At 42.6% G+C, this 24261-nt stretch overlaps 2 protein-coding genes across 2 annotated transcripts in view; one reads left to right on the forward strand and one right to left on the reverse strand.

The window, feature by feature from the left end:
• Positions 1 to 7060, forward strand: part of SOD1 (superoxide dismutase 1) — a 10082-nt gene extending 3022 nt beyond the window's left edge. The window contains exons 2-5 of the mRNA XM_004386984.2: positions 1101 to 1194; positions 2826 to 2895; positions 3663 to 3780; positions 5013 to 7060. Coding sequence (XP_004387041.1) covers positions 1101 to 1194; positions 2826 to 2895; positions 3663 to 3780; positions 5013 to 5132 — 402 coding nt within the window. The 3' untranslated portion in view covers positions 5133 to 7060. The remainder of the gene's footprint in view (positions 1 to 1100; positions 1195 to 2825; positions 2896 to 3662; positions 3781 to 5012) is intronic.
• A 546-nt stretch (positions 7061 to 7606) lies between these two features.
• The window catches only part of SCAF4 (SR-related CTD associated factor 4), a 64470-nt gene continuing 47815 nt past the window's right edge, over positions 7607 to 24261 (reverse strand). Inside the window, exons 18-21 of the mRNA XM_004386967.3 lie at positions 23272 to 23437; positions 23102 to 23188; positions 22759 to 22950; positions 7607 to 8897 (exon numbers count right to left, since the gene is read on the reverse strand). Coding sequence (XP_004387024.2) covers positions 7978 to 8897; positions 22759 to 22950; positions 23102 to 23188; positions 23272 to 23437 — 1365 coding nt within the window. The 3' untranslated portion in view covers positions 7607 to 7977. The remainder of the gene's footprint in view (positions 8898 to 22758; positions 22951 to 23101; positions 23189 to 23271; positions 23438 to 24261) is intronic.

A 24261-nucleotide genomic window follows, 5' to 3' on the forward strand; every position in this document is an offset into this window, starting at 1 on the left:
CTGGGATGTGGATGCTGTGTGTCGTTGAAATGGTAACTTCCTTGATTTCGGCAGGTCGCCACGCGTGATGTGCCCACCACCACTGCCTGCGCGGGGTACTGCTTTGCTCTTGTCACCTGCTGTGGTATCTTTGCCCTTTCTTTTTGGTCTTAGAGTGGAAAGGTTATGGAGGTTTCGAGGTCTAAGAAGACTTGAGAAAACAGTATCTGTAGTGAGACTGGAACCAGCCCCAGGGGCAGTGGGACAGGATGTTTCCTGACTCTTCCAGAAGTGCCTGTGATGGCAGTTGTTAAACACCCACTGAATAGAGGGCGGAGATCAGGGCTCCAGGGGCCGATGGAGAGTTCCGGGGCGCCTTTTTTAGAAAAAGCAAACCTATATGTTTGTCACGTGGAACAGTATCTGCATGAAGAAAGAACAAGGGGCTCGTAAAAGTGTGTGGTGAGCTAACATTTGGGTTAAATAGTTTGATTTTTACACATTCACTCACCATGTGCAGATATAATATATTCAGAAGTGTTTACAAGACAAACGTAATTACGTACTAGTAGAGCATATTCACTCGGCGGGAGTCAGACCCCACAAAGTGTGTCGTGCTAACACTGGGTACTCGCTGGGTATTGGCACTCTGCTAGGTGCTTTTCATATGCTGTTTGATTTGACATGGTTGCCAGCCACAGGGTCCTGGCCAGTAAAAAGAACATGACCGTTACCTCCCTGTTGGCGGGGACACTGAGGCCGAGAGCTGTTGGGAGCGGAGCGGAGTGGATTACCCAGTCAGCAAGGTGCACGGGCTTCCTTGTGCTTGCTTACTAATCTGGCGTGCACAGTGTCACCCGGGCTTCACAGATGTGGAAAACGAGGGAAGTTGTGCACGGCAGATTAGCAAGGAATCCAGTGCGGACCTTGCTCAGTGGGTAACCCGTCCCTTTTTGGGTGGCATGCTGCTAGAAGGTACTGGGCCTGCGATTTGGACACTGGTGGTTTTGACTTAAAAGCCCATGTTCTTTTTACCGTCTTGTGAGTGAGTGGTAGAGGTAAACAGACTGTTTTCTTCAGAAGCTCTTACTCTTTGAAACTTTGCTCTTCTTTGAATAAAGGGAGACGGGTCTGTCATGGTAACAGGACGCATCACAGGATTGACGGAAGGCCACCACGGTTTCCACGTTCACCAGTTTGGCGATAACACACAAGGTGGGTGTTGTGCTGGTCTGTGACCTGAACTCGCTTAACCTGGTAAGACAGACAGGGCGAGTAGGGTAACCCCTGAGCGTCAAAATCCTCAACACTTAGAGCAAAACGGTCACGTTAACATGACTGCAAGGTGAACCCCAGTTTGATGCCTAAGCGTGGAAGAAAGGGGAGGGAGTTGATGGTTTCCTTACTGTGTGATTTGGGCTTGATTATGTAAGAGTCTCAGGTGTTTTTTAGAAAACAGAGTCTAAGCTGCTTCCTTATCCTCTAGTGACCCCAGGTGTTTGCGAGCCGGGGACTGAGGGTGGGTGTTGAAAGCACCATCTGCGCATCTCTCTGTTACCTGTGAGAATAGCCCCACACTGTGCTCCCCAGCACAAGGTCTTTCTGGGGCAAAAGTAGGATACAGACTGAAAACGATAGACACAAAATTCTTGGTGCTTTGGAATGAGGTCCATTTTCTCAGTTTGGCATTAGAAGCAAGCTAATGAAAGTTTATGGGTTAAAGCGCATTTAGTGATCATTTGCTGTGTTTGAGTAATAATCTGACTTCAGCGTTTACAGACTTCTTATGATAACTTGATTCATTTTGCTAGGCCTTGACGTCATTGTTCCAAACAATGATTTAATGACTAGATTTGATTTGTTTCAGTAATTACTGAAATCCCCTAGGTTGTTCCTGGCTTCTCGGTCTCTGGCTTTGGGGATGATGCTGTGTAACTTCGCCTTACTCTGCTGCTGCTTGTAACCCGTGTGTGTTTCTCCCTGTGTGGGACTCCCAGAAGGCTGGGTACCGGAAAGCCAAACCCACAGCCATCGAGTTGATTCTAACTCATAGTGACCCTCTAGGACAGAGTAGAACTGCTCCATAGGGTTTCCAAGGCTGTAAATCTTTAAGGAAGCAAACTGCTGCATCTTTCCGCCTTAGAGTGGCTAGTGGGTTTGAACCACTGACCTTTTGGATGGCAGCCGAGCGTTTTAACCACGGCACCACCAGGACCCACTCAGAAGACTGGGTAACCTGTTGCTGTCGAGTTAATTCTGACTTACAGCAATCCTATAGGACAGAGTAGAATTGCCCTAGAGGGTTTTCAAGGAGCAGCTGGTAGATTTGAACTGCCAACCTTTTGGTTAGCAGCCGAGCTCTTAACCACTGCGCCACCAGGGCTCTGGAAGCTGGGGAGGAGAGTGTCAACAATGGAAATTTTCCATCAGCTGCTGAATGAAGAAAGCCATGTCATGAAAGAACCCCTGCACTGTTGGCAGTGGTGTTGTGTGTGGGTGGCAGGCACCCCCTTTGCACAGGAGTGTCATTTACACAGTGTGGTCTGAGTGCCGCTCCCTGGAGCTGGGCCAGGCTGCGGCCTTGGCCCCTGGACCTAAGTCGCTGTGTTAGATTCTGCATGCAGCAAGTAATTCACTGTAAGAGACGCTTTCCCAATGTCTTATAGACTTTAGAACCTGTCTCTACGCCCTGCCCGCCGTGCTTATACTGACGTGTTGCTAGAAGTCGTTATGATGCAGGTCGTATTTTCTCCACTGGAGGTTTTAGCAATGATCGGTTTCTTTTTAGGATTTTGATTCACGATTGAGCTTCCCTCCTTTTTTTTTTTTCCTGTGTGTGTGAATAGGCTGTACCAGTGCCGGGCCTCACTTTAATCCTTTTTCCAAAAAACATGGTGGGCCACAGTCTGCAGAGAGGTGAGTGACGATGCTGACTGATACTAAAGGAACGGTGATGGTTTCTTGGGTCGCTGTGGGTGTACTGTCTCCCAGTTGCATGCTAAGATCACGGAGTGGTTGCCACATCTCTGCTCTTGAGTTTGTTGCCCCCACACAGCCCCTCGCCCCTGGAGTGCTGGAGTGGCTTACTCCCTAGGCTAGGGAGTTGACATGTGGGAAGGCTTAAAACAGTTTGGTTGCCAGAAGGAACCAGTACTGGAAATGTCACGGGTTTAACAGTGCTGTCAGCGATTAGGGACATAAACCAACCAGCGCTCTGAGCCATGAGGAGCTTCTGTAGGGCAGACCTGTTACTGAAAACCAGGCGAGGCTCCATGGCTTACGTGTGTTTTCTGAGAGCCTTCTGGGAAGACTTTATGGACAAGGATTACTTTATAGCAGAGGCCTGGGGGACAGCCGCCTTAGCTGTGCCGGTATCTAACAGGCCCAGTTCAGCAACTGAAGTTTCCCTTTGGTGCTTCACCTCTAAGGTTAGCTGGGCTCCTCCCCTCCTCATGGCTCTCCCAGATTATCACTTTGTAGGCTTGGAGCCTGTTTTGAAGAGCTGTGTGTCCAAAGTTCTGTTGATGTGGAAAGGTGGGTCTCATTTGATATTGTAAGGGTTTAAACCTCTCAGCCCACCTTAGGTATCTAACCCCATCAGTTTTGAGTTGAGCCATGAACTTGGCTGATGCTGAGTGAAGTGGAAATCAGCCCTAACCCATGTGATGCTTCTTCAATGTAAGGCATGTTGGAGACCTGGGCAACGTGACTGCCAACAAAGATGGCGTGGCCCATGTGTCTATTGAAGACCCTCTGATCTCGCTCACAGGAAGCAATTCCATCATTGGCCGCACAATGGTGGTAAGTGTTCACGTGATAAAGATGTGCCTAAAATTTCTCCTAGCATACAGGCAGGTAGTTTTGTGATGATTAATCCTGGTTTTTAAGGGTCCTGTAGATCACGTTTAGTTCAGATTAGAAAAAAGCAGTTAACTTACTTGATTAGTAAAAATGGATCAGTTTGTCTATCAGTTAAAAGCACTCTTTTGCTAAGAGGCAGCAATAAAAAGCAGCTTATATTTGATCGTATTAGACCTAAGTTGAAGAAACAAAGTAGTCTTTTTCTAGTTTTAAAACTGCCCGATGTTCTTGCCGTGACCAGGTTTCCCCTGCCTTTAATCTGTGACATTCAACTCTAGGTTACCACTTATTGACTGTGGGAAGGGGTCGCCCCAAGTTACCCTTGGGGGCTGCATCTGGTTCTCACGAAGCCACCGGAGCGACCTGCTCTTCCGCTCACCTGGGGGACAGGGACTGCTCAGTAGTCACTTTTAGTGGACCTTTACCCTTTGAATTTTCTTCAGCCATAGTTGCGAAGCAGAAAAATCATATTTGCCAGTGTTTGGTGAACAAAATTTAAAATTCCGTTCTGTAAATAGTTTATTTTTAGGATTACTTGCACCCTGGTGACGCCGTGGTTAAGATCTTGGCTGCTAACCAAAAGGTCGGCAGTTTGAAGCCACCAGCTGCTCCTTGGAAACCCTAAGGGGCAGTTCTGCTCTGTCCTTAGGGTTGCTGTCGGTCGGAATGGACTCAATGGCAGTGGGGTTGGTTATTTTTGGGGGCTGGTTATTTACAGCCCTCTACTTGTGTCAGGCACGAGCTTCTGATAGTTTTATTCACTTTTAGTTTCTTTTTTTCAAAGCAGTTTATACTGTAGAAGAAAGACTTCTATAACTGAAGTTACTATATACTTTATCTTGGAGGATTACAACCAGCATGTGGTGGCCTGTAAGAATTGTTTGGGTTTTCAGTATTTAATTTAGACATCACAACATTTGCCTAGAGTTCAAATTGAAGTTAACTTACATCTCCTAGATTTGCAATATCAAGAGAAAGCTTTAAGTAGCAGTTTCTACTTTTACTACTGGATTAAATATTAGTGCTTACTATTTCCTTACTAACAGGATTATTTCAGCATGTTTTCTGAAGTAATGTTACGCGGTTTGTAAAGGTCTTTTGGGTGTTGCTGGGAAGAAGCGGTAATTTCTTTGTAGCCCATAGTTAACATGTTCTTAATTTTTTTTTTAAAGGTCCATGAAAAAGAGGATGACTTGGGCCAAGGTGGAAATGAAGAAAGTACAAAGACGGGAAATGCTGGAGGTCGTTTGGCTTGTGGGGTAATTGGGATCGCCTCAGAAAACATTCCTTAAGACATGGTCTTGAGTCCTAGTAACTACTCATCTGTCATCTTGCTAGCTGTAGAAAGTTAACTCGACAAACATTAAACACTGTACTCTTAAAAGTTTAACTGTGTGACTTTGTTTTTAATTGCTTTAAGTATCTATAATGAGAGATGATATCTGACCACTTGAAAGATTTGTATAGTTAAAAACTCTGACTCAATTAAAATGTGTTTCCGTGATCTCTGTATTTTGCTAAATTTAGTCACATATGGGTATTAAACATAACTGAATTTCTTCAGTTCTCAAGTCTGAATAAACAGATACCCCATATGGAGCCTATTAAAGAATCCAAATTGAAATTCTAAATTAGCACCCATACTCAAAGATTTTGGATGGAACAGATTTAGTAATAGGGTTAACGGATGTAAACTATTTCATAGAGCTTGCTTTTGAAAGTATTTTAAATAAGGCCATCAATATGTACATAAGACGGAACCTGACCAACGTGATCTTAGACAAATAGGTTTTCCTTTGTCAATTTCAGGAGAATTAAGGTGCCTTCCCACTTCACTACCAAGCATTTTGATTAAAGTACCGAAGTTTATTTTTAAAAGTAGATGCTATATAGTTTGAGAGCCCCTCTTGGTAACTGTTGAAATGGTAAAAGGCAAGTTATAGCCTTGGTTAGGTAAGAATAAGATCGATATACCTACCTGCCGAGATGGCACGGATTTTCACTTTTGAAGATTTGTGAGCATTTAGTTTATAATAAAAGGAGAGGTTGACAAAATCTGAGTAGCCTTTGAAGAACTATACAATGTACATTGCGACGTGGAGCCAAAGAAATGTCTTGATCGTGGGTTCTGACAATTTAAAACTCGTAAGATTCACACACTCAGTTAAGATATTCACATCTGTTTGTCTTAATGTAAGTATGTACCTGTGAAAGCACATTTCTACGAAATGTTAACCTAACCTGTAGCTGGATTCCAGCTGTCCGCTCAGTTAGGAAGTGCACAATATTGTTTCTGTTAGAAGCCAGGAATGAACTACGATCCTGTTTGTTAACATCATAAACCCATGATGCACTTCATCAGCTCGAGACAATTCGGGAGAGGAGAGCTGTACTGGAAAGAGACAGTTGGTAGCATTTTCAGAATTGAAGTCAGTGATAAACATGATCACAACAAGTGGTTAAAATGAGTTCAGGTAAAGAACTGAAAAACCAACAGCGTTCAAGAGCTTTCACTAGTGTACAGTCTGCTGCACACAGGAGGTGAGACTCGCATAAAGGACTCACCTGTGACTTGAAGGCCCCCCTCTCAGTGTTGTGACTGTCACGTGCAAATGCGGGGAGGGGGTCCTAACACTGAGCTGGAAACAGGTGCTGTAAGTCCCTGTAGTCTGGACACTCAGTCAGATGTTTCTTGCCAGAGGCAGTCTCAGGGTCTGACTTAAACTTCTCCGCCAATATGAAGCAGGGACAAATTTTAGAATTTAAGCCTACAGATGTGAGATTTCCTCTCATTTCTAATGGCAGGAACACAGAAGATCGCTCCAGCTTGTCAAAACAGACCTGGCTGCAGAGAACTATGTACAAACCCAAGCAATAAAACAGCTTCACCTGGGGATGAGGGTGAAGGAAAAATGAAGTGCCCAGCCTGCTGAAATGAGGACTGTAAAAATGTCATTTAAGAAGAAAACAGCTTTAACAAGGCCATAAATCCTGGGATCTTCCTTGGCACTGGGTAAGCAGTTGTACGTAACTGCTTTTCTGTACCACTGCAAGATAAAAGGTTGGATGTGGCTTTGGATGTCTCCCTGTTATAATTCCTGCATAACCCACAACTATTCTTCCTAGTTAACCCAAAAGTTTGAAGCAGAAGAGAAAGTATTTTGTATGTGGCAAAAAGTTCAGTCTGCCTCTGCCCAGCAGGGGAGTTTAAAAAAACAAAGGTAAAGGCAACAGGCCCACAGGAAACAATAAGCTGCACTGAAGTTCTTAAACATGGGAGACAAAAAAAGCTTTTAGGTTCCAAATGTTAACCTTGATTTGTTTTCTTTAAATCCTTTTAAAAAATTTCATGGGATGGTAAAACAAAACAAAACAAAAAAACCACCCAATCATCTAAATAAGTAATACCCAGGCAATCAATCTAAAGTACAGTGTGTCACATTGAGATCCATCTTCCCCCGCCAGCAAAACTGCTTTACAAATTAGGGCAACATTTATCACAAAGCCAGTGGGGGAAAAACCACCTTGACTGAATTGCAAACACTTAACAGTGAGCTCAATTAACATTCAAACCACTAACTTTGACCTTATGATTGAAATGCCCAAGACCAAAAGTATTACAAGAGAAAGTGTTTGAGAATAACCACAGAAAGATGTCTGTTTCCACCTCAGTCTAATTTAGACTCGGGACTAACAGCTCCAACTCTGATGCCGAACAATCCTTTACCACCTCGATGCAGTGCAGGAAGAACGGCACACGTTAACGTTTGTTACGAAAATAGAGTTTATTAAAAACATCCCTACTGTTTGGAGGAGCTTCCACCATTACCTTGTCTTTAAATTAAAAAAAAAAAAAAAAAAAAAAAAAAAATAGCACTTCTAATTACGGTTTGTAAACTTTTTAAAGTCAAAACTTTAAAAAAGTTACAGCAAAAAGGGTCATATTTATTCATATTTTCAGTATTTTTTGTTATTTTGTGGCTATTTTTAAATAGAAGGGAAGCAATCAAATTGCTTACAACTCCCCACCAACTACTGCGGGGCTGAGATATAGCAGGAGCGAATATAATACAGCATCTGTACACCTCACGCTCAACGCTTCGGAAGCATCACGGTCACAGCTCAACAAGTTCCAGTCTAACGAGGAACCTCTGCTGCTGAGCCAGAATCCTTTTCAGGTTCAACGGATGAGGTAGCCTCAGCAGGTGACTCTTCAGAAGGTTTGACAACTGTGGCCTCAGACTCCCCCTTATCAAGTTCTGAAACAGTGTCTACGTTTCCCACTTGGCTAACGGGAGGTTCCACGGCTTTGTTACCACCTGCCCTGTCTGTCCCCTCAGGCTTTTCCTTTGCTCGGGTCTCTTCCTTCTCTCTACGAGACTCTCTAGAATCTCTCTCTCTGTCTCGATGCCCACTAGAGCGTCTATTTCTCTCTTCCAAGTCTCTGTGCCTGTCCCGGTCGGGGCTCCTTCTTCCCCACTCTCTCCTCTCACGACTGCTATTATCTCTATCATCATTACGGCTCCCATACCGTTCCCGATCATTTTCCACCCTATTTCCGAAAGATCGTCTTCCAAACCTTTCTTGGTCTCTACCTGAATTGAACTGCTGCCTGTTATCATTTCTAAACTGCTGTGGCTGCTGCTGGGTTGGTGGTGGCTGCTGGGAGGGCGGCGGCTGCTGCTGCTGGGGCTGTGGCGGTGGCGGCTGCTGCTGGGGCTGCTGCCTTCCATCTCTCTCTTCAGGGCCCCCTGGGCCCGGGCCTGGGCCCCCAAGCCCTGGCATTCCCCCAGGCCTAACAAAGGGGCCGTGAGGTGGAAAGGGGCCTTTCAGCCCGTGTGGTGGCGGCATTCCAAAGCCCCCTGGTCCTGGCGGGGGCCCTCTATGCATCATATGTGGTGGCATAGGCCGGGGTGGCATCAAAGGAAATCGCTGCAGATGCGGTGGAGGCATTCCTGGAGGGCGCTGCAGTGGGATGAGGCCGGGTCGGGCACCAAGAAGACCAGTGGATGGTGCTTGAAGCCCAATCACAGGACCAGGTGCAACTCCTTGAGTGCCTAAAGGGCAACAAAATCACAGTGTGAATAACACGGAGGATGGCATTCTATCTTCAACTACTCGTGAAGCTTAAAGCAAAATGAAAATGAATACAGTATCTGCAAATCTCATACTGCCTGCCAGTCTACCTGTCACAAACTCAACAGGAGGGCCCAGTAATAATTGTGGGCCACTTCAAAGACTTTATTTTCAGTATCTAATATAGGTAGACGTCAACATAAGCTGGAAAAGTTAACTGTAATACAGCAACCTTGAGAAAGAGTATGTGAAAGTCTCCTTCTAAGCCTTCATTATTGTTTACCACTCGAACACTGAAAGCATTTGAGAAACACAGTGTGCTCAAGCCTTAATGGGATAAAGGACTGAACGCAGGATCAACAACTATCCCAGCCAACTGAAGGGTGTTTTCACGTGCACTCTAACAAAATTTTACACTTGGATTTTAAGTCTTCATTTGACTTAACACTAGGGAAAAAATGAGGTCACTGACCCGGAAAATGCAGTAACGAGCATACAGAGGGAGGTGGCCATGAGTCCAGGTCACACGTAGTTACTATGCAACGAGCAACACTTACACACTAGTGCTTACAAAATCAGATCCATACGCAGATGCGAGATTTTCACAATTCCTTTTTCAAAGCACAGCGTAAGGTATAACTCGCTAAGCCAAAATGACTACTGAGTAATGCTGTTCAGCCATTCAGCTTTGACTCATCCTTCCAAAGGTGGCAAGACTGATAAAGCCAGAGCTGCTGAAAGTAACGACGACTTGCTGGCTTTATGTTCCCACTGTCATGGGGTTTGCTCACGTTTCGCTGTAAGAGCTATACGAGTTCAACAACCCCATCATTTATAATGATGACGGAAAGAAGCAGGGATTCTCGCTTTGGTCCAGCACTTAAGTTGCAGAAAGGCATCATGGTTATCTCCAGATTTATTTTTCTGCAAATACAAATATCACAAGGCAAATACCACGACCAAAAGGTGCTGCTCGGATGAGAAACGTTCCAGATAGTGCCGGAACAGGGTATTTACCTACGTACTGCAGGATGGGGGGCAAGTGATGGGTTTTGACTCATCAACTGGTAATGGTCAGATAAATGCTGTATGACACTGACAGAAAACGACCCGAGAGCAAGCCCTATACTTCCATATTACGTCCTTCTGCAGTGTTCTTTCCACGACATCATGTTATTTCATGTTTACAGTTTGAACCAACTTCCTCCCACCCACGTCAGCAAACTGACGAGTCCTGGATGTTCCTGATGAGCCTACTTTTTCTGTACAAATAATATGGTAAACAAGAATGTCAACGAGTTTTTTGCTACTCAAACGTGGTCCAATGCTATTGTGTCAGGCTTAACCACTAGACAGACTGTACCTGAAAATGTATGTATGCCCGTTTATAACTCTCTGACTCTGAACAGAGAGACTCACCAGTGTTGGTATTAAATACCTTTTAAATGCTCACAGAGATTTATGTTTGGTAAAATACAGCCCTACTCAGGGAGTAACCCTGGACATGTGCCTCAGTGTTCTGGTTTATAAAATGGGGGACAGTCCCTCCATCTCGCTGAGATGTCAGTGGGACCAAATACCTAAGAGGGGGCTCTGTGCCTGACTCATAGTTAAAGTGCTCAAATTATTATTCTCCACACATCTGCTAATACAGGTGATGAAAAAGCTAACACTAAATATTTAACATTAGCAAAAACAGTTTTTCATTTCTGATAATTAAGACCTTATTAACAGCACCGCCCCCCCATCCCCCATAGTATAAAATCAAGCATTTCGGTAGCTGGAAAACATTTAAATACATTGAGCTTCCACGTGTGAGGTCTGCAGTTGAGAACTACTAAAACCACAGTGAAAAGTGGAAATCGTGAAGGAGCTGAATGTGGCAGAAAGTCCCTTCAGCCTCTTGCTTGGGAAATCCCAGACAGGGAACACACACAGAACCACCACCTATACCATCTCACAGATCAAAACAAAATTCAGTGGCAGATTGAAACATTCTTTGTATAATTTAGTGGGCATTTACTGAGGATATGCCACACACTGGGGTAACGAAAGCACCCAAGACACACTGTCACTTTTTAAAGAATAGTCTCAATATTTGTGGACTTCAACCGAAAACAAAATGTTCACCCCCCGGTACGGTCTCTTGTAATAGAGGAATCGTTACATAGAATACTTAAAAAGATCTAACTTTACTTTTCAAGCCAACTTGTATTAGAAAAGGTTTTTTTTCAAGGACTAAACTGACCAATGCTCACTCGGCTATGGAAGTCAGTGAGGCACATTCAAGTATCTATAAGCTCAAAGGGCCAAATGCCAAATCTCCAACACTAGAAAAATCACAGGAGGAGTGTTCATGTCTTATTATGACAACAGAATTAAGTGCGGATGAGCCTTGTGGGGCAATGGGAAGTCCTAACTCCTGATTTCCCACGATGCCTGGTTTCCTCACCTAAACCACAGTGTGGCTGAAGCGGCCGCACCTTGCTCTGCCCACCACCAATCTGACAGTGGCCAAAGGATGCAAGGCCCCCACAGCTCTGTGCAGATGGGACAAGCTGGGTGATTTTTTTGTGTGTAAAATATGAACCCCAGTCTCTAGGAACACCGCTCTTATGTTCTTGGTTACATGCATTTAAGGGTTTAACAGTTCTCATCTACTTAAACCTATGAAATACAATATTTTTTTTTATATGTTGCCTAATTTACCTATTCCATACACGTGTACATTTGTATCTGGGATTTGCTTAAAATACTATACACTCAAATTCCTTCCATTTGTAAATAATGCTAGAAAGGCACGTCAGGCTGGACTTCCTTTGTATAAATTCAATGTTTACGGACCAACAAACCTTACAGATTGCCCTAACGGACTATTCCTACAGTCCCAAATGTTGACCTGCAGGCTACATAAGTGGCAGCATTAGGGATATTTGTGGAGTTTTTGGTTCATCAGCATTTTCTAATTTTACTTTTTGCAGTGAACACGTATTGCTTTTGTAAGTTGTATTTAATTTTAAAAATGTATCAGGTGGCAGAGGCCCTTGGTATGCATGTTGGCTGAACTAATACATTAGAAAAGCTGACATTATGCATATACCAATGAAATATATATGATGAGTTATCCAGGTTGAAAGAGCATTCAAAGCAATTATTCATTTTATGGAATGCACGATGTACAAGATCAGTGACAAATTTTTTAGAGTTGCAAATTTTAAAAAATTCATTGACACATATATTGCACACCCGCATTTCCCATCAGCAACTCCAATGTGTTGAGGATACAAAGATAAACAGAGTCCCTTCCTTTCAGCAGGACACAGGGTAATAGAAACAAATTTCAATTGCCGGAGGAGATGGCATGGCACCGAAGCCAGTATGTCACACAAAGGTGGAACTGGTAAACGTAGGGTGTGTGAATTTGAGTGGGAGTCACAGGGGATGTCTGGATTGGGTCTCAAGGGAAGGGAAAATCGTTAAAATGCCAACATGAGGAAGGTGAGACGTAACTGCAAGAGAGCAGAAACTTGCCCTACGTTTGTTTTTGAAAGATCCTTCTGAAGTAGTGTGCAAGGAAGGAGGTGGAAAAAACTGGGGGGTAGTTAGGCTCTTATTCCAAGAATGGGGGACAGAGATGAGACTGAACGTTAACAAAGGTGCTGTTGATGAGGGGCGGATTAAAGATTTAGTGGGCAGGCCGAGAGTTTAAGAGATACAGGAACCTAGATCTTTTCTTCGAATAACTGCATGGATGGAGACGTCAATGCAAGATCAGAACTTGGGAAGAGAAACCATTTCTGGACAAAAATGACAAAATTCACACCACCAGCGGCTCTGCGGGAGCCACCTGGTGATCAGGTCCCATAAAGATTACAGTCCAGGAAACTGGGTGGGGCAGAGGTACTGTCACGTCAGGTCGCTGAGCTGGAAATCGACTTGACAGCACCTAACGTCATCATTCAGAACTGGGTGAATAAGAGTTCTGACCCAAGGAAACATCACATTAGATAGAAGACTCAGAAATTTCTAATACACCAAGGTTTTAAGGCAGACCAAGAAAACGCCAGCCCCAAACGCCTGGATTCAAATTCGGAAGTATAGGAAATACACTGGAGCTTAACTCGGAATAACCATAACTTAACTGTTGATGTTTCCTATGATGAGCCAAAAAAAGGGTTGTTTCACAACGAAAATATAGAAGTAGAAATTAAAGGGTAGGTGCCATTGCTCTCTATAGTAAAGATGCTGAAAATCATGTGAAATGAAGAATAAACTAGTATATTAAACGGTTAGAGAGGAGGGGGGTGGAGGAAGGTTGCTATCAGGGCTGGAGAACAGCCTGGACCTCGAAATCCTGGGAGAAAATAAGTAAGGTATACAGAGGACACGTTAGTGAGTTGGGTTAAGAACCAGAGCGTAGTCAGGAAGATACAAAACTTAAAAGATATTGTTGTAGGTTTGATTTAAATACTGTGACAGTGACCAATTGCACTGGTTCGTTGAAGATTTCATAGACAATGTGAAATTTATGTGGGATCTTTAAAAAAAAGGCAGGGATTTGCTCTGTGAAAAGGGAGGGAGGATGGAGAAGGCAGAAGGAAGATCCAGAGTCACCATTTCTCTACCTGTTCTTCTCCGATGATCTTTGCTTCCATTCTACCACGGACACAAGCCTCCAGGAAGCCCTGGACTTTTCATGACCAATGACGTCATCACTTCAGATGTCTCAATGTCATGCACCCACTCTTTGGCCCGCTTCCTTTCCAGGTCATTCTCTCTGGGACCCCCCAGACAATCTTCAATCCCATTAGGATCACAGCCCCAGTGCCCTCCGTGTCTTTATTTCCCTCGTTACCTGATTTAAGGTCCATGGTTCTCCCTCAACCGTGTATTTACCTGGAAAAACCTCAACAGTGGGTCTGAACACAACTCTTCTACCTAATCTGTACCTGAACTTGGCTGGGTGGTGTTGTTCCTGCCCCCTCAACATGCTTACTCATCTCTTTATAACCAGAAGAATGTCCTTAATTCTTGGTTGCTAACCGGAAGATTGCAGAGGCACCTTGAAGAAAGGTCTGGAGATTATTTAAAAAAAAAGAATAGTCAGCCACGGGAAACCCTATGGAGCAGTTCTACTCTGACACACATGGGGTTTCCATGAGTTGGCGTCTAGCTGATGGCAACTGGTTTTCAATTCTGGCCCGCAACCCTACATTCTCCTGGTCAACTCATTCTCCTGCCCCATTTATACCACACCTTCAACTTTCTCCTTAAACGTGTCTACTCTTAGCTGGTTTACTGTGTTGTGTAACAACCTTAGTGAGATATAATTCACACAGCCTGCAATTCTCCCATTTAAAGTGTACAATTCTATGGTTTTTAGTATAATAAGAGTTGTGCAACCATTACCAAAATCAACTTTACAACCCTTTCCTCACCTCAGAAAGATACCCTGTATCTATCAGCTGTCACTCCGCATTTCCCACCAGCCCAGGCAACCACATAATCATGGGCTCACCTATGAACATCTCATATAAATGGAATCATACAATATTTGTGACTGGCTTCTACCACTTATGTTTTTAAAGTTCATCCATGTTGTACTTCATTTGTTCTTATTACAAATAATACTCCATTATGTGGATATACCACATTTTATTTAAACACCTTTTCATCCACCTACATACCACCAAACCTGTCTACCTGCATCTGTATACTCCTTCTGTCTGACCATCTGTGCTCCAAAGGCTAAGCCCTCTGTCTGAACCCTGGATCCTATCCTCTCATCCACTATCAACCTAGGTTATCTTCTTTCTTCATTGCACCAAAACTCTCTCTTCTACTGGATTTTCCAAGAATAAACACGCTGTAACGTCTTTCATTTTTAAAACTGAAAATAGAAATAATCTACCTCAGCCTGCATCTCCTTTCTATCATCCATATAGCTAACCTCCACAGAGAGATGTCCACAATCACAGCACACGCTCATCTCCCATTTTCTCCTGACCCTATATAACTGGGCTTCTGTACCCACCATTCCAATGAAATCACTGTCCCCAACATCACCAGGAACCTTCATTTTGCTAAAGTCAGTTGGCTAGTCTCAGCACTCTTCCTCAACTCTATCAAAGATACCTGACAGTTGATCTCTCCTTCCTTCCCAGGAATTCTGTCCTTGGCGTCCAGCATACCCCCCTTTACTGTCGCCTCCTAACCCACTGGCTGTGCCTTCTCAGTCTCCTTTGTTGATGAGAATGGTACAGGACAGCAGTCAAAAGCACAGGCATTCAAGTCGGGCTACCCTGGATCCTAGCTCTACCACTTTTGACCCTGGGTAAGTTACATCATCTATGCTTCTTTTCCTGTCTATATAATGGAGATAACTATACCAACTTCATAGGGCTGGAAGGCTTATAACTTTATAGAAGTGCTAGAAGAGTTGGTGGCACATGAGTACTATTATGTCTCAGCTCTTGGTATCATATACTCACTCAACTGCTAAATGTAGAAGGAGCCCAGGGCTCACCCTTCTCACTACTTCTCAACTTACACTCCATCCCTAGGTAATCTCACAGGCTCATGTGGCTTTAAATATTATCAATATATACTGATGACACTCGAATTTACATCTTTAGACCTTACTTAACTAGCTGCTTACTCGACATCCATACAAGTTAAAACAGCCAACATTTTTACTTAATATCCTTCCCTCCCGCCCCCAACCAAACCCACTCCTCCTACTGATCTCAGGAATGGCAATCACATTCTACCAATTGCACAGGCCAAAAACAAGTTGCTTTTGACTCCTTTCACACAATTCTGAAGGCTCTACCTTCAAAATACATTCAGAATCCAACCACTTATCACCTCCACTGTACTCCCCTAATGTAAGCTATTAGCTCGAATCTACTACAACAGCATCCAAAGTAGTATCGTCTCCCCCCATAACTCCTACAACCTGTTTTCTATACAACAGCCATAGTGATCCTTTAAAAAAAACATACATCAGATCATGACCCTCCCTGCTCAAAACCCTACACCACTTCTCACTGCACTCACAACCTGCCCCTGGACAACCTTCTCTAAACCCATCTCCTGCTGCCACTCTCTTTCCTTTGCTCACCCTGCTCCAGCCATACTAGTCCCTCTGTCCTCAAACAAGCCATGGTTGTTCTCAGCTCAGGCCCCCTTACTCGTTCTTCCCTCTACCTGAAATGTCTTTCCTCTGTGATCATGTGGCTCAACCTGCCTTTTATTCAGCTTCCTCCAAATGTTACTCCTGAGATGCCTTCCCTGGCCACCCTATTAAAAATAAGACATCCCACGCGATACACACACTATCCCCACCTATCTATCCCTAACCATTGTTTTATTCTCTTCATAGGACTGTCTCCATGTAAAATTATTTATCAGTTTACTGTTTTCTAAGTCCCTACAGAATGTAAGCTCCAGGAAGACCAGCTTTGTCCTGCTTGTTTTGCTTTCCCCAGTACTTAAAAGGGTGCCTGGCACACTACAGGTACTGAATAAACATATGATGAACGTATGAATTCGCGGTGGTGGCAGAGGTGATTACCAGACCCATCAAGAAGATACTTCTCAGGGGAACAAGAGAGCACAGGTCTCTCCCCAGGTTGTGAGTCTTTCCCTCTCGCAAACCTAGGAGGACCTGAATTTTAAGAAAGGCTGTAATTTTTTACCAACTTTTTTCTGTGTTGACAGAATGAATGGCACTGGCATTTTGCATGAACCTAAAACAAAATTTTTCCATGCGGAAAAAGATGTATCAGCAGCTCATATCTCCCTCTACTGCCCCAAGATCCCTAGTGTTTTCATTTCAGGCCTTCAGAAAATTGAAATAATAGTACCACTAATAACTGTACTTCCTTTGCCTAGATTAACCTATGAATAATATTCGGGGCATATTTATTTGAAAAGACTACTACGTGGCTTGTATAGCAGACATGGTGTTCTGGGAACTGGGCAGAACAAGAATAAAGAGCTAGTTTTCAAAAGATGAGAGAAAAGTGCGTTCCAGATTGATTAAAAAAAAAAAAAAATCATGCTTAGAATGTTAGCAAGAGATCTTAAGAGAAATTTCAATTTTCAGTAATGCAAATACACTGAGATGTGTATCTCTTTTCAGCATATAGGTACACTGTTTTGCTAAAACCTAATACATGACAACCAGTATTTCAAAAGAAGATGGATCAGAGACCAATGATTATCTACTTAAAATGACTCCTTGTTTTTTTGCAAAATTAATACACAAAAGGCTTTGTAGGGTCAATTTCCCTATTATTAGGTGCCCTTGAGTCGATTCTGACTCACAGCGACCCTGTGTGACAGAGTACAAGTGCCATATAGGGTTTTCTCGGCTGTGGTCTTTATAGGAGCAGATGGCCAGGCTTCTCTCCTGTGGAGCCACTGTGTGGGTTTAAACTACCAAACTTTTGCTTAGCAGTTGAGTGCTTAACCACTTGCGCCACCAGGGTGCCTTAATTTCCCTATAGTTCACTTATATTTGATTTTTAAATTTTGGTTTGTATCCTAATTGCTGTTACTATGACAGGCAGCTACAGCAGCTATGTCTTGGAATTAAGTGTTGCACTGTTGGAGTCAAGAAGTTCAGAATACAGTTACCCTTCCATCACTGAACTGAGGTCATCTGTAGGGCATTTTATTTTCAGTGTTGGCTGGAAAACAATTCTTACCTGAAATTCTGCTCAGCAGTATCTTTGTCTACCCAAATCAGTCTAGAGCCCAGTGTTCTGCCCCTCCAAAAGAAAGCACAGGCGATCACCTTCCTCAAGCTCCAAAGATTTCAATGTAAAGATACTCTTCAGACTAGAGTTCTGCAGCAGCCTAGGAAGCGACAGCCCAGTGAGGGATGGACAACGTGACAACCAGTGTTCAAGTTCCTCTTGTGTAAGAACTTCCCTGGGTTTGTTTGAAGAGCTTCACCTTCTGAGACAGTGTATTTATGCATAAACTCATATCCACGGCAAGTATCTCTTGCAGATGGTTATTTCGAATTATCCACTTACGTCACATACTAAGTTGAAGGCACTGTGATGCGTATTTGGGAACTGTTTCAACTACGTAACTTAAACGGAGTAACATAATGCAGTATTCCGAGTACCAATCCACATATTTTAAAGTTCCAAAGAATACTTTTATAGGATAAATAACGTCAACAGGCTTTCTCGAACCAAATTAAACATCTGGTACATCCTTCTGGCTTATAATTTAATGTATTCAAACATCATAGTAAACATCATAGTAAGAAAAAATACATAAAATTGAAAAAACTGTTTGAAAACAATTAGGTGTTACTATTAACATCACTTAAAAACTCTGCTTTCTAAAACCTTCTTCAGGTTTCCTCTGAATGTTATTTATACTAGCAGATTGGTGCTCTCATGTTTTAATTTAAATGTTGTTAAAAAATTGCTAACTATGAAAATATTAAAAAATTCCAGACAGAGCCTGGACAGAGAAATCCAAAGCTAAGTGAAACCACCACCAAACAGGCAGCAAGTATTACAGTAATTGTTGAAACTGGTGATAAACGTATTCATTTTCTAGGCAGTTTTAAGGGTGACTATTGCAGAAAAGTAAACAGACCTGCGTACATATCGTAGTTCACACACCTATTTTGTCCACCTAATTTCTTGAGAGGTCCAAGTCTGGGATCATCAGCTCAAGTGCCTACGGAGGCGATGCAGAACACGTGTGCGAAGCACGCCGAGGCGCGTCACACCACTGTCCAGCAATGCTACCTGCAGGCCACCGATGTGTGACTTGGGTAACAGAAAACACCAACAAGTAGGAAACAACCTCACAAGTAACCTATTATTTATAAAATTCACCATCATCCACAGTAATGTGACAAAAACTGAGAGAAAACTGCTTATTACTAGTTAATGAATAAATGCGTTTGGCAGGAAAAGAAGTTTTAATTCTCCACAAAAAGAATGAGTTCAACTTAGTTTTTCCATGAAAAGATATTTTGGATATACTGGTAACACAGCAGAGATATGTAACACAAACAAACATTTTTTTGTGTGTATTATTTTTTATTGTTTAGAACACCAAAGTAACCCAAATTTCACATTTACAACGAAGTTTTTAATAAAAATGCTATACATCATATTAGAGATACATATTATACAAAAGTTAAAAAAAAAAAAAGATCACAGACACTTATACAGTAGAGAGAATGAACCGAATTGTCATCTTTCATACTCCTTCTCTCCTGACTGACCAACAACCGCAGACTGTTGTCCTTAACTGTTCTACGAGCTGAGTGTGTTGTACGAAGACTTGAGCAAAGGGTTACAGATTTAAAAACCGAGTTATAATGAATTATTACTGTGCATCAAATAATTTGATTATTTTTAGATATGAGTATTATTAAAAGAATCAGAACCTCTAAAAGATGGAGGTTTGGTTCTCTCCAAATTCAGCAGCGTGGGCCACCCTAGCCCAACTCCAGAAACAGGGAGTCACCACTCCCTCACGAGCACCCACACGTCAGTCTGATCACATGGAAAAGTCTTTAAATAAAACCATCCTTAAGGCACTGCCGCCTCCCAGTATAGTTTGGTCTCACTATAGAATTTTTGAAGATCTGCTGAATACTTGTTTGGCCTCTTTCTTTAAAAATATTATTGCCACATTTCAGAAATTAAGTTGCAAGAATTCAATCAAGTCTCAAGGAGGCATTCACCTTTCATTTTAAGAAAGCTATACGAGTATTATTAATGGGAAAATACAAGCATTAAGTTAGCTTTTTAAACACAATACTGCTATGACTATCACCAGGTTTTCTCAGTAAGTCAACTTATGGGAACTTTATATGTGTGAACTCATGATCTGGTCTACCTTGAAAATAACTAAGGCAACTATATCAAGATGCTCGGAGCCTTGGTGGTGCAGTGGTTAAGAGCTCAGCGGCTAACCAAAAGGTGAGCAGTTCAAATCCACCAGGTGCTCCTTGGAAAAACCCTACAGGGCAGTTCTACTCTGTCCTATAGGGTCGCTATGAGTTAGTAATTGACTCGATGTCAATGGGCTTGGGTTTTTAATAGCAAGATACACTTTGGCTAAAAAGTCTGCCTCTGACCACCAACAAATAGAGCAGTTAAAAGTGAATCACAGCTGAAGTAATATAATTTTAGAATTGCAAAGTATAATTCTTTTTCCCTAGGTGTTCTAAACATAACCTACAGCATTTCTTACCTGAAATAAGCATCCACCGTTCACTGGCCACCTGCCTAACCTGTGGCAGGCACCATGTCAGACGTTCTATCACACATGTCAACTCACTGAGCCATTACGACACCCTGATGTGTCATTTTTATTCCCTTTTTACAGAGGAGGAAAACTGAAGTTTAGCGTCTTTTCTAGGCTAGAGTTCTCTGGCATAGCACAGCACTTCCTTTTTTATCGTAAGCAAAAACATGAGAGCACCAGAAGGAAACGTGACAGCGTCTTGGTTCTAGCATTCCATTACCTGAGTAATGCCAACAATACCCCAACCCAATTACTGACCCTTTCATACTGCAGTATTATGATCTGATTACTATATTCTTTTATCAAAATGGTGGAACTGTGACTAGGGTCTTTTGGATGAATTCTTTATTTGCATGAACTCTCCTATTTGCATGAACATTTAAAAAATCTCGTTTCTCTAAGAGGTCAATGTTCATGGAACATTCTTTCCACGGTTTCCAACTGAAGGAACACAGAGCATCCTTCTGATGACTGAAGCTAAACCGGTGCATTTTTTAGTTAAAAATGTTTATTTTAATAAGATAGTTCTCACTTTTATCACATGTCAAAGTTTAAACCTTTTCAGATTTGATAGTCTTAAATTTCTAAATTTTGTTTTTTAAAAGTTACAGAGATAACCATCAGGGGTGAAACAGAAAGAGCCATCCGCCCACTGACTCACTCATGTAACCAATGTCCCTCCTTCCCTCCCTCCCTCCCTTCATGTAGCTTCCATCCTAGTGGGAGGAAGGTGGACACCCAAACAGATACATGGAGGGTGGTGACAAGTGCTGCTAACAGAGATTCTGAGTTTACTTCTTTTTCTAGCAGTGTTTAGTTTACTAAATAAGTTTATTTTTTAGGCTTACCAACTTTTCATCTGTTTTTTTTTTTTGTTTCACATGTTGGATGCAGAGTTTAAACTGTAGGTTTCAATACTGATTACTAAAGAGGGCAGAGTCTTCAAGACCTAAATCAGAGGTGGGCTACCTACTCTCTAGGACCATTTGAAAGCAGTGGTTCCTTAAACTCTGGGAGATTATGAAACCTTTTCACCTGTTCAACCAATTTACTAAGCATCCATGATGTGGCTGGCCCTTTCCAGCCCAGAAAAATGCACGAACAAATGCAGTTTTGTAAACAGTCTCAAGTAGTCTAATATCCATGCACCCTAGACTAGGAAACTCCATTTCAAAGGGAACTCATAATCAGGGATGTGGAGGTGGGAGGGTGGAGTCAAGGGAGTCACAGGAAAATTCTAGCCAACTCTGACTCTGTGACTCTTGAGCAAATCTTATTACAACTAAGGAAAAAAAGCAAAATAAAACAGATCCAAAGATGTCTGGTCTCGCTCCTAGTCCAATGTTCCTTCTACTATATGATTTCCATCAGGATGTAGACCTCTTAAGCAACCTTCTCGTTAAACAAACCATTTTCGTCATTATGACGACTACCGCTACATTACTGGCCACAAATTTTAATCCCAAAATCTGTTCCATCATTACCCAGTCTGTGTACTAAGGAAAGTAAAAATCAAGTTTATCATCAGCCTAAGCTCAGTCTTGGAAAGGGCAGGAGACAGTATGCCATTTTAAAAACAGATTTTTATTACAAATGTAACACATGCACAACATAAAAATTGCCAACAGTACTGAAAGGTATAAAGGGAAAAGTAAAAGTCCTCCATTAGAAATCAATGTCCCACAGCCCTACCTCCCAGAAGTAACCCATGTGCCTCTTTCCTAAGATGATAAAAGCTTGAAATACCAATGGGCTCACTAACTAGCATGTTATAATGCTAAGGAAATACTAACTCCCCATTAAGAGAATCAAGTGTCAGTCATATTTGGCAATACCACTTCAGATTAAGAATTTACTTATTTAAAAGATGGTCTACTATAACAAGCATGCAATACATTTATTTACAATTCAAGCAAGCAAGGGTAAAGGGCAAGCCCCCTTTAAGATGTAAACAATCTAAATCACCCCTCTCTTGATCTTAGTAATTAACAGACATCAGAATCCTTAAAGCTTAGTAAAGGGTATAACAGATAAGGCCCAGCAGGAGAAAACTGAGGGGCCGGGGGAAAGCACGGGAGGCCGTGCAACAGCCACTCAGCTAACAAGGCCATTTTATTGCAATGTATCAAAGAGGAGTTCCTTGCTAGCCTACAAAGAATGCTACCAGGGTCTAGGGGTTCTAGATCAATAAAAATCAGTCCTGACAGGAGAAAACCCATGTTGTCAAAGAAATGCTATCTCCTATAAAGCTGGGGAAAGACTCTGAGGTTACAGCAATCACGAACTTTGTACCAATTCCTTTTTACAGCGATTAATCATTTTTCTATGCCAAATTAAAACATGCAAATCCAAACTTTTATTCGAGACAGATAAACATGATCTCATCTTTGAGAGTGTCTCTTGGGATACTCTTGGTAAAGACTTAAAAGGAAGACTTTCAAGAAATAGGCTGGAGAACATTTTACCGTAACAAGCATTGTTTTTAAAAAAAAAACTAACTTGAAAAAGACAAAACAGAAACTAATGATAAAAAACTTAACTTACCAAGAAGTGAAACGGGCTGGGTTACAGGAGGAGTGGGCAGATTCGTGGGAGCAGCAGGTGGCACGGCAGAGCCATACATTTTCACACTGTCACCAGACTCGGCGTTTCCTCTAGCCCCAGACACCACTGTTGGAATGGGATTTCCAATAGATAAGTCTTTTGTAGTGTCTTCATTTATACCAGCGATAGTAGCTAAGGAATATAATCACATCAACATGTGAAGCTGAGTAATTAATGGCCTCCCCAGTAAACACTCTTTTGAAACACTACAGACCCTACTACTGGTTCACTCTCCCTCCTAGTCCCAAGACGACAGGGTAACGCAAAGGAAAAATATGCTTACAGTTTGGGATGCTTATTGGTGGAGTGTGAGGAGGAGGAATGGATACTGGTGGAGTTATAGGAGGTGGGGGTCCAGGAGGAAGAAAACCTAGAACAAGGAAAACAATGCCAGTTTATGCTGGGCCACTTCACTTCGGGCTCTGGACAAATGTCTTCTTAAACTTAGCATACCTGGTGGTAAATGCATTGGGTTGAATCCCGGGCGCAAAAATGGTGGAGGTGGTGGAGGAGGAGGAACACCAGGGCCAAAGCCCGGAGGGGGGATCCCCAAAGGAGGCGTGAAAGTAGGAGGCTGGAGTGCACCCACTACAGGGGGACCTGGCTGGTGTGGTGGGACCTAGAGAGAAGAAAAATGAAACCACGTATCCGTGCCCCCCACACTCACATACTGAGTACAGATCCAGAAAATGTCATACGGCTAACAGGAAGTTTTTTTCTTTTTAAATTGTGGTTACATGAATTTATTCGCTAATAGGTGGTAGTTACCTGTACTCACCAAACTCATATAAATCAAAGTTTTGCTCTCAATTTTATCACAGCAAACTCACACTATATTTTACCAGTATCTGTTGGTGTCTGATAGGATATATGCCTTAAAATGTTCCAAGGTCTGGTAAAATAATTTGGGAAATTACATCAAGACTACACAGTGGTTACTACCACAGGTCCTGGAGTCAGACTGCCTCACCCCCCGCTTAACTAGCTGTGACCCTGAGCGAGCTACATAACCTCTCTAGACCCCACATGACTGGGGGGTTAAATGAGTTAAGCACCTCTAGGAGCAAGGCCAGGAGGGGGAGTTTCCACATCACAGATCGGAAACCGATGCTTAAGAGGCTCAGCAACTTGCCCAAGTAACAGTGTTGAATGTAAACAATGTAGGTGAGAGTCAAACCCAGTTCTGCCAGAATCCAGATTCTTTTTTCTTAAGTAATGGGATGGCTGGTTAGACAGCAAAGATCCTATGTAAGAACATACTTTCACGATACGTGGCATTCAATTTATTAAACAGCTCTCAGTCATCCATTTAAAACATTTCCTGATGGCACCAGCCAATTCAGGATTAAGCAGCTCTCCTCTCAAAGAAGCTGCTTAGTGGACACACATCCAAGTTCCCTCAGAGTACAATGTCCCCGAACAGTACACATCCAATAAGGGAAA

The sequence above is a fragment of the Trichechus manatus genome, unplaced genomic scaffold (assembly GCF_000243295.1).
Source record: "Trichechus manatus latirostris isolate Lorelei unplaced genomic scaffold, TriManLat1.0 scaffold00177, whole genome shotgun sequence".
NCBI lineage: Eukaryota > Metazoa > Chordata > Mammalia > Sirenia > Trichechidae > Trichechus > Trichechus manatus.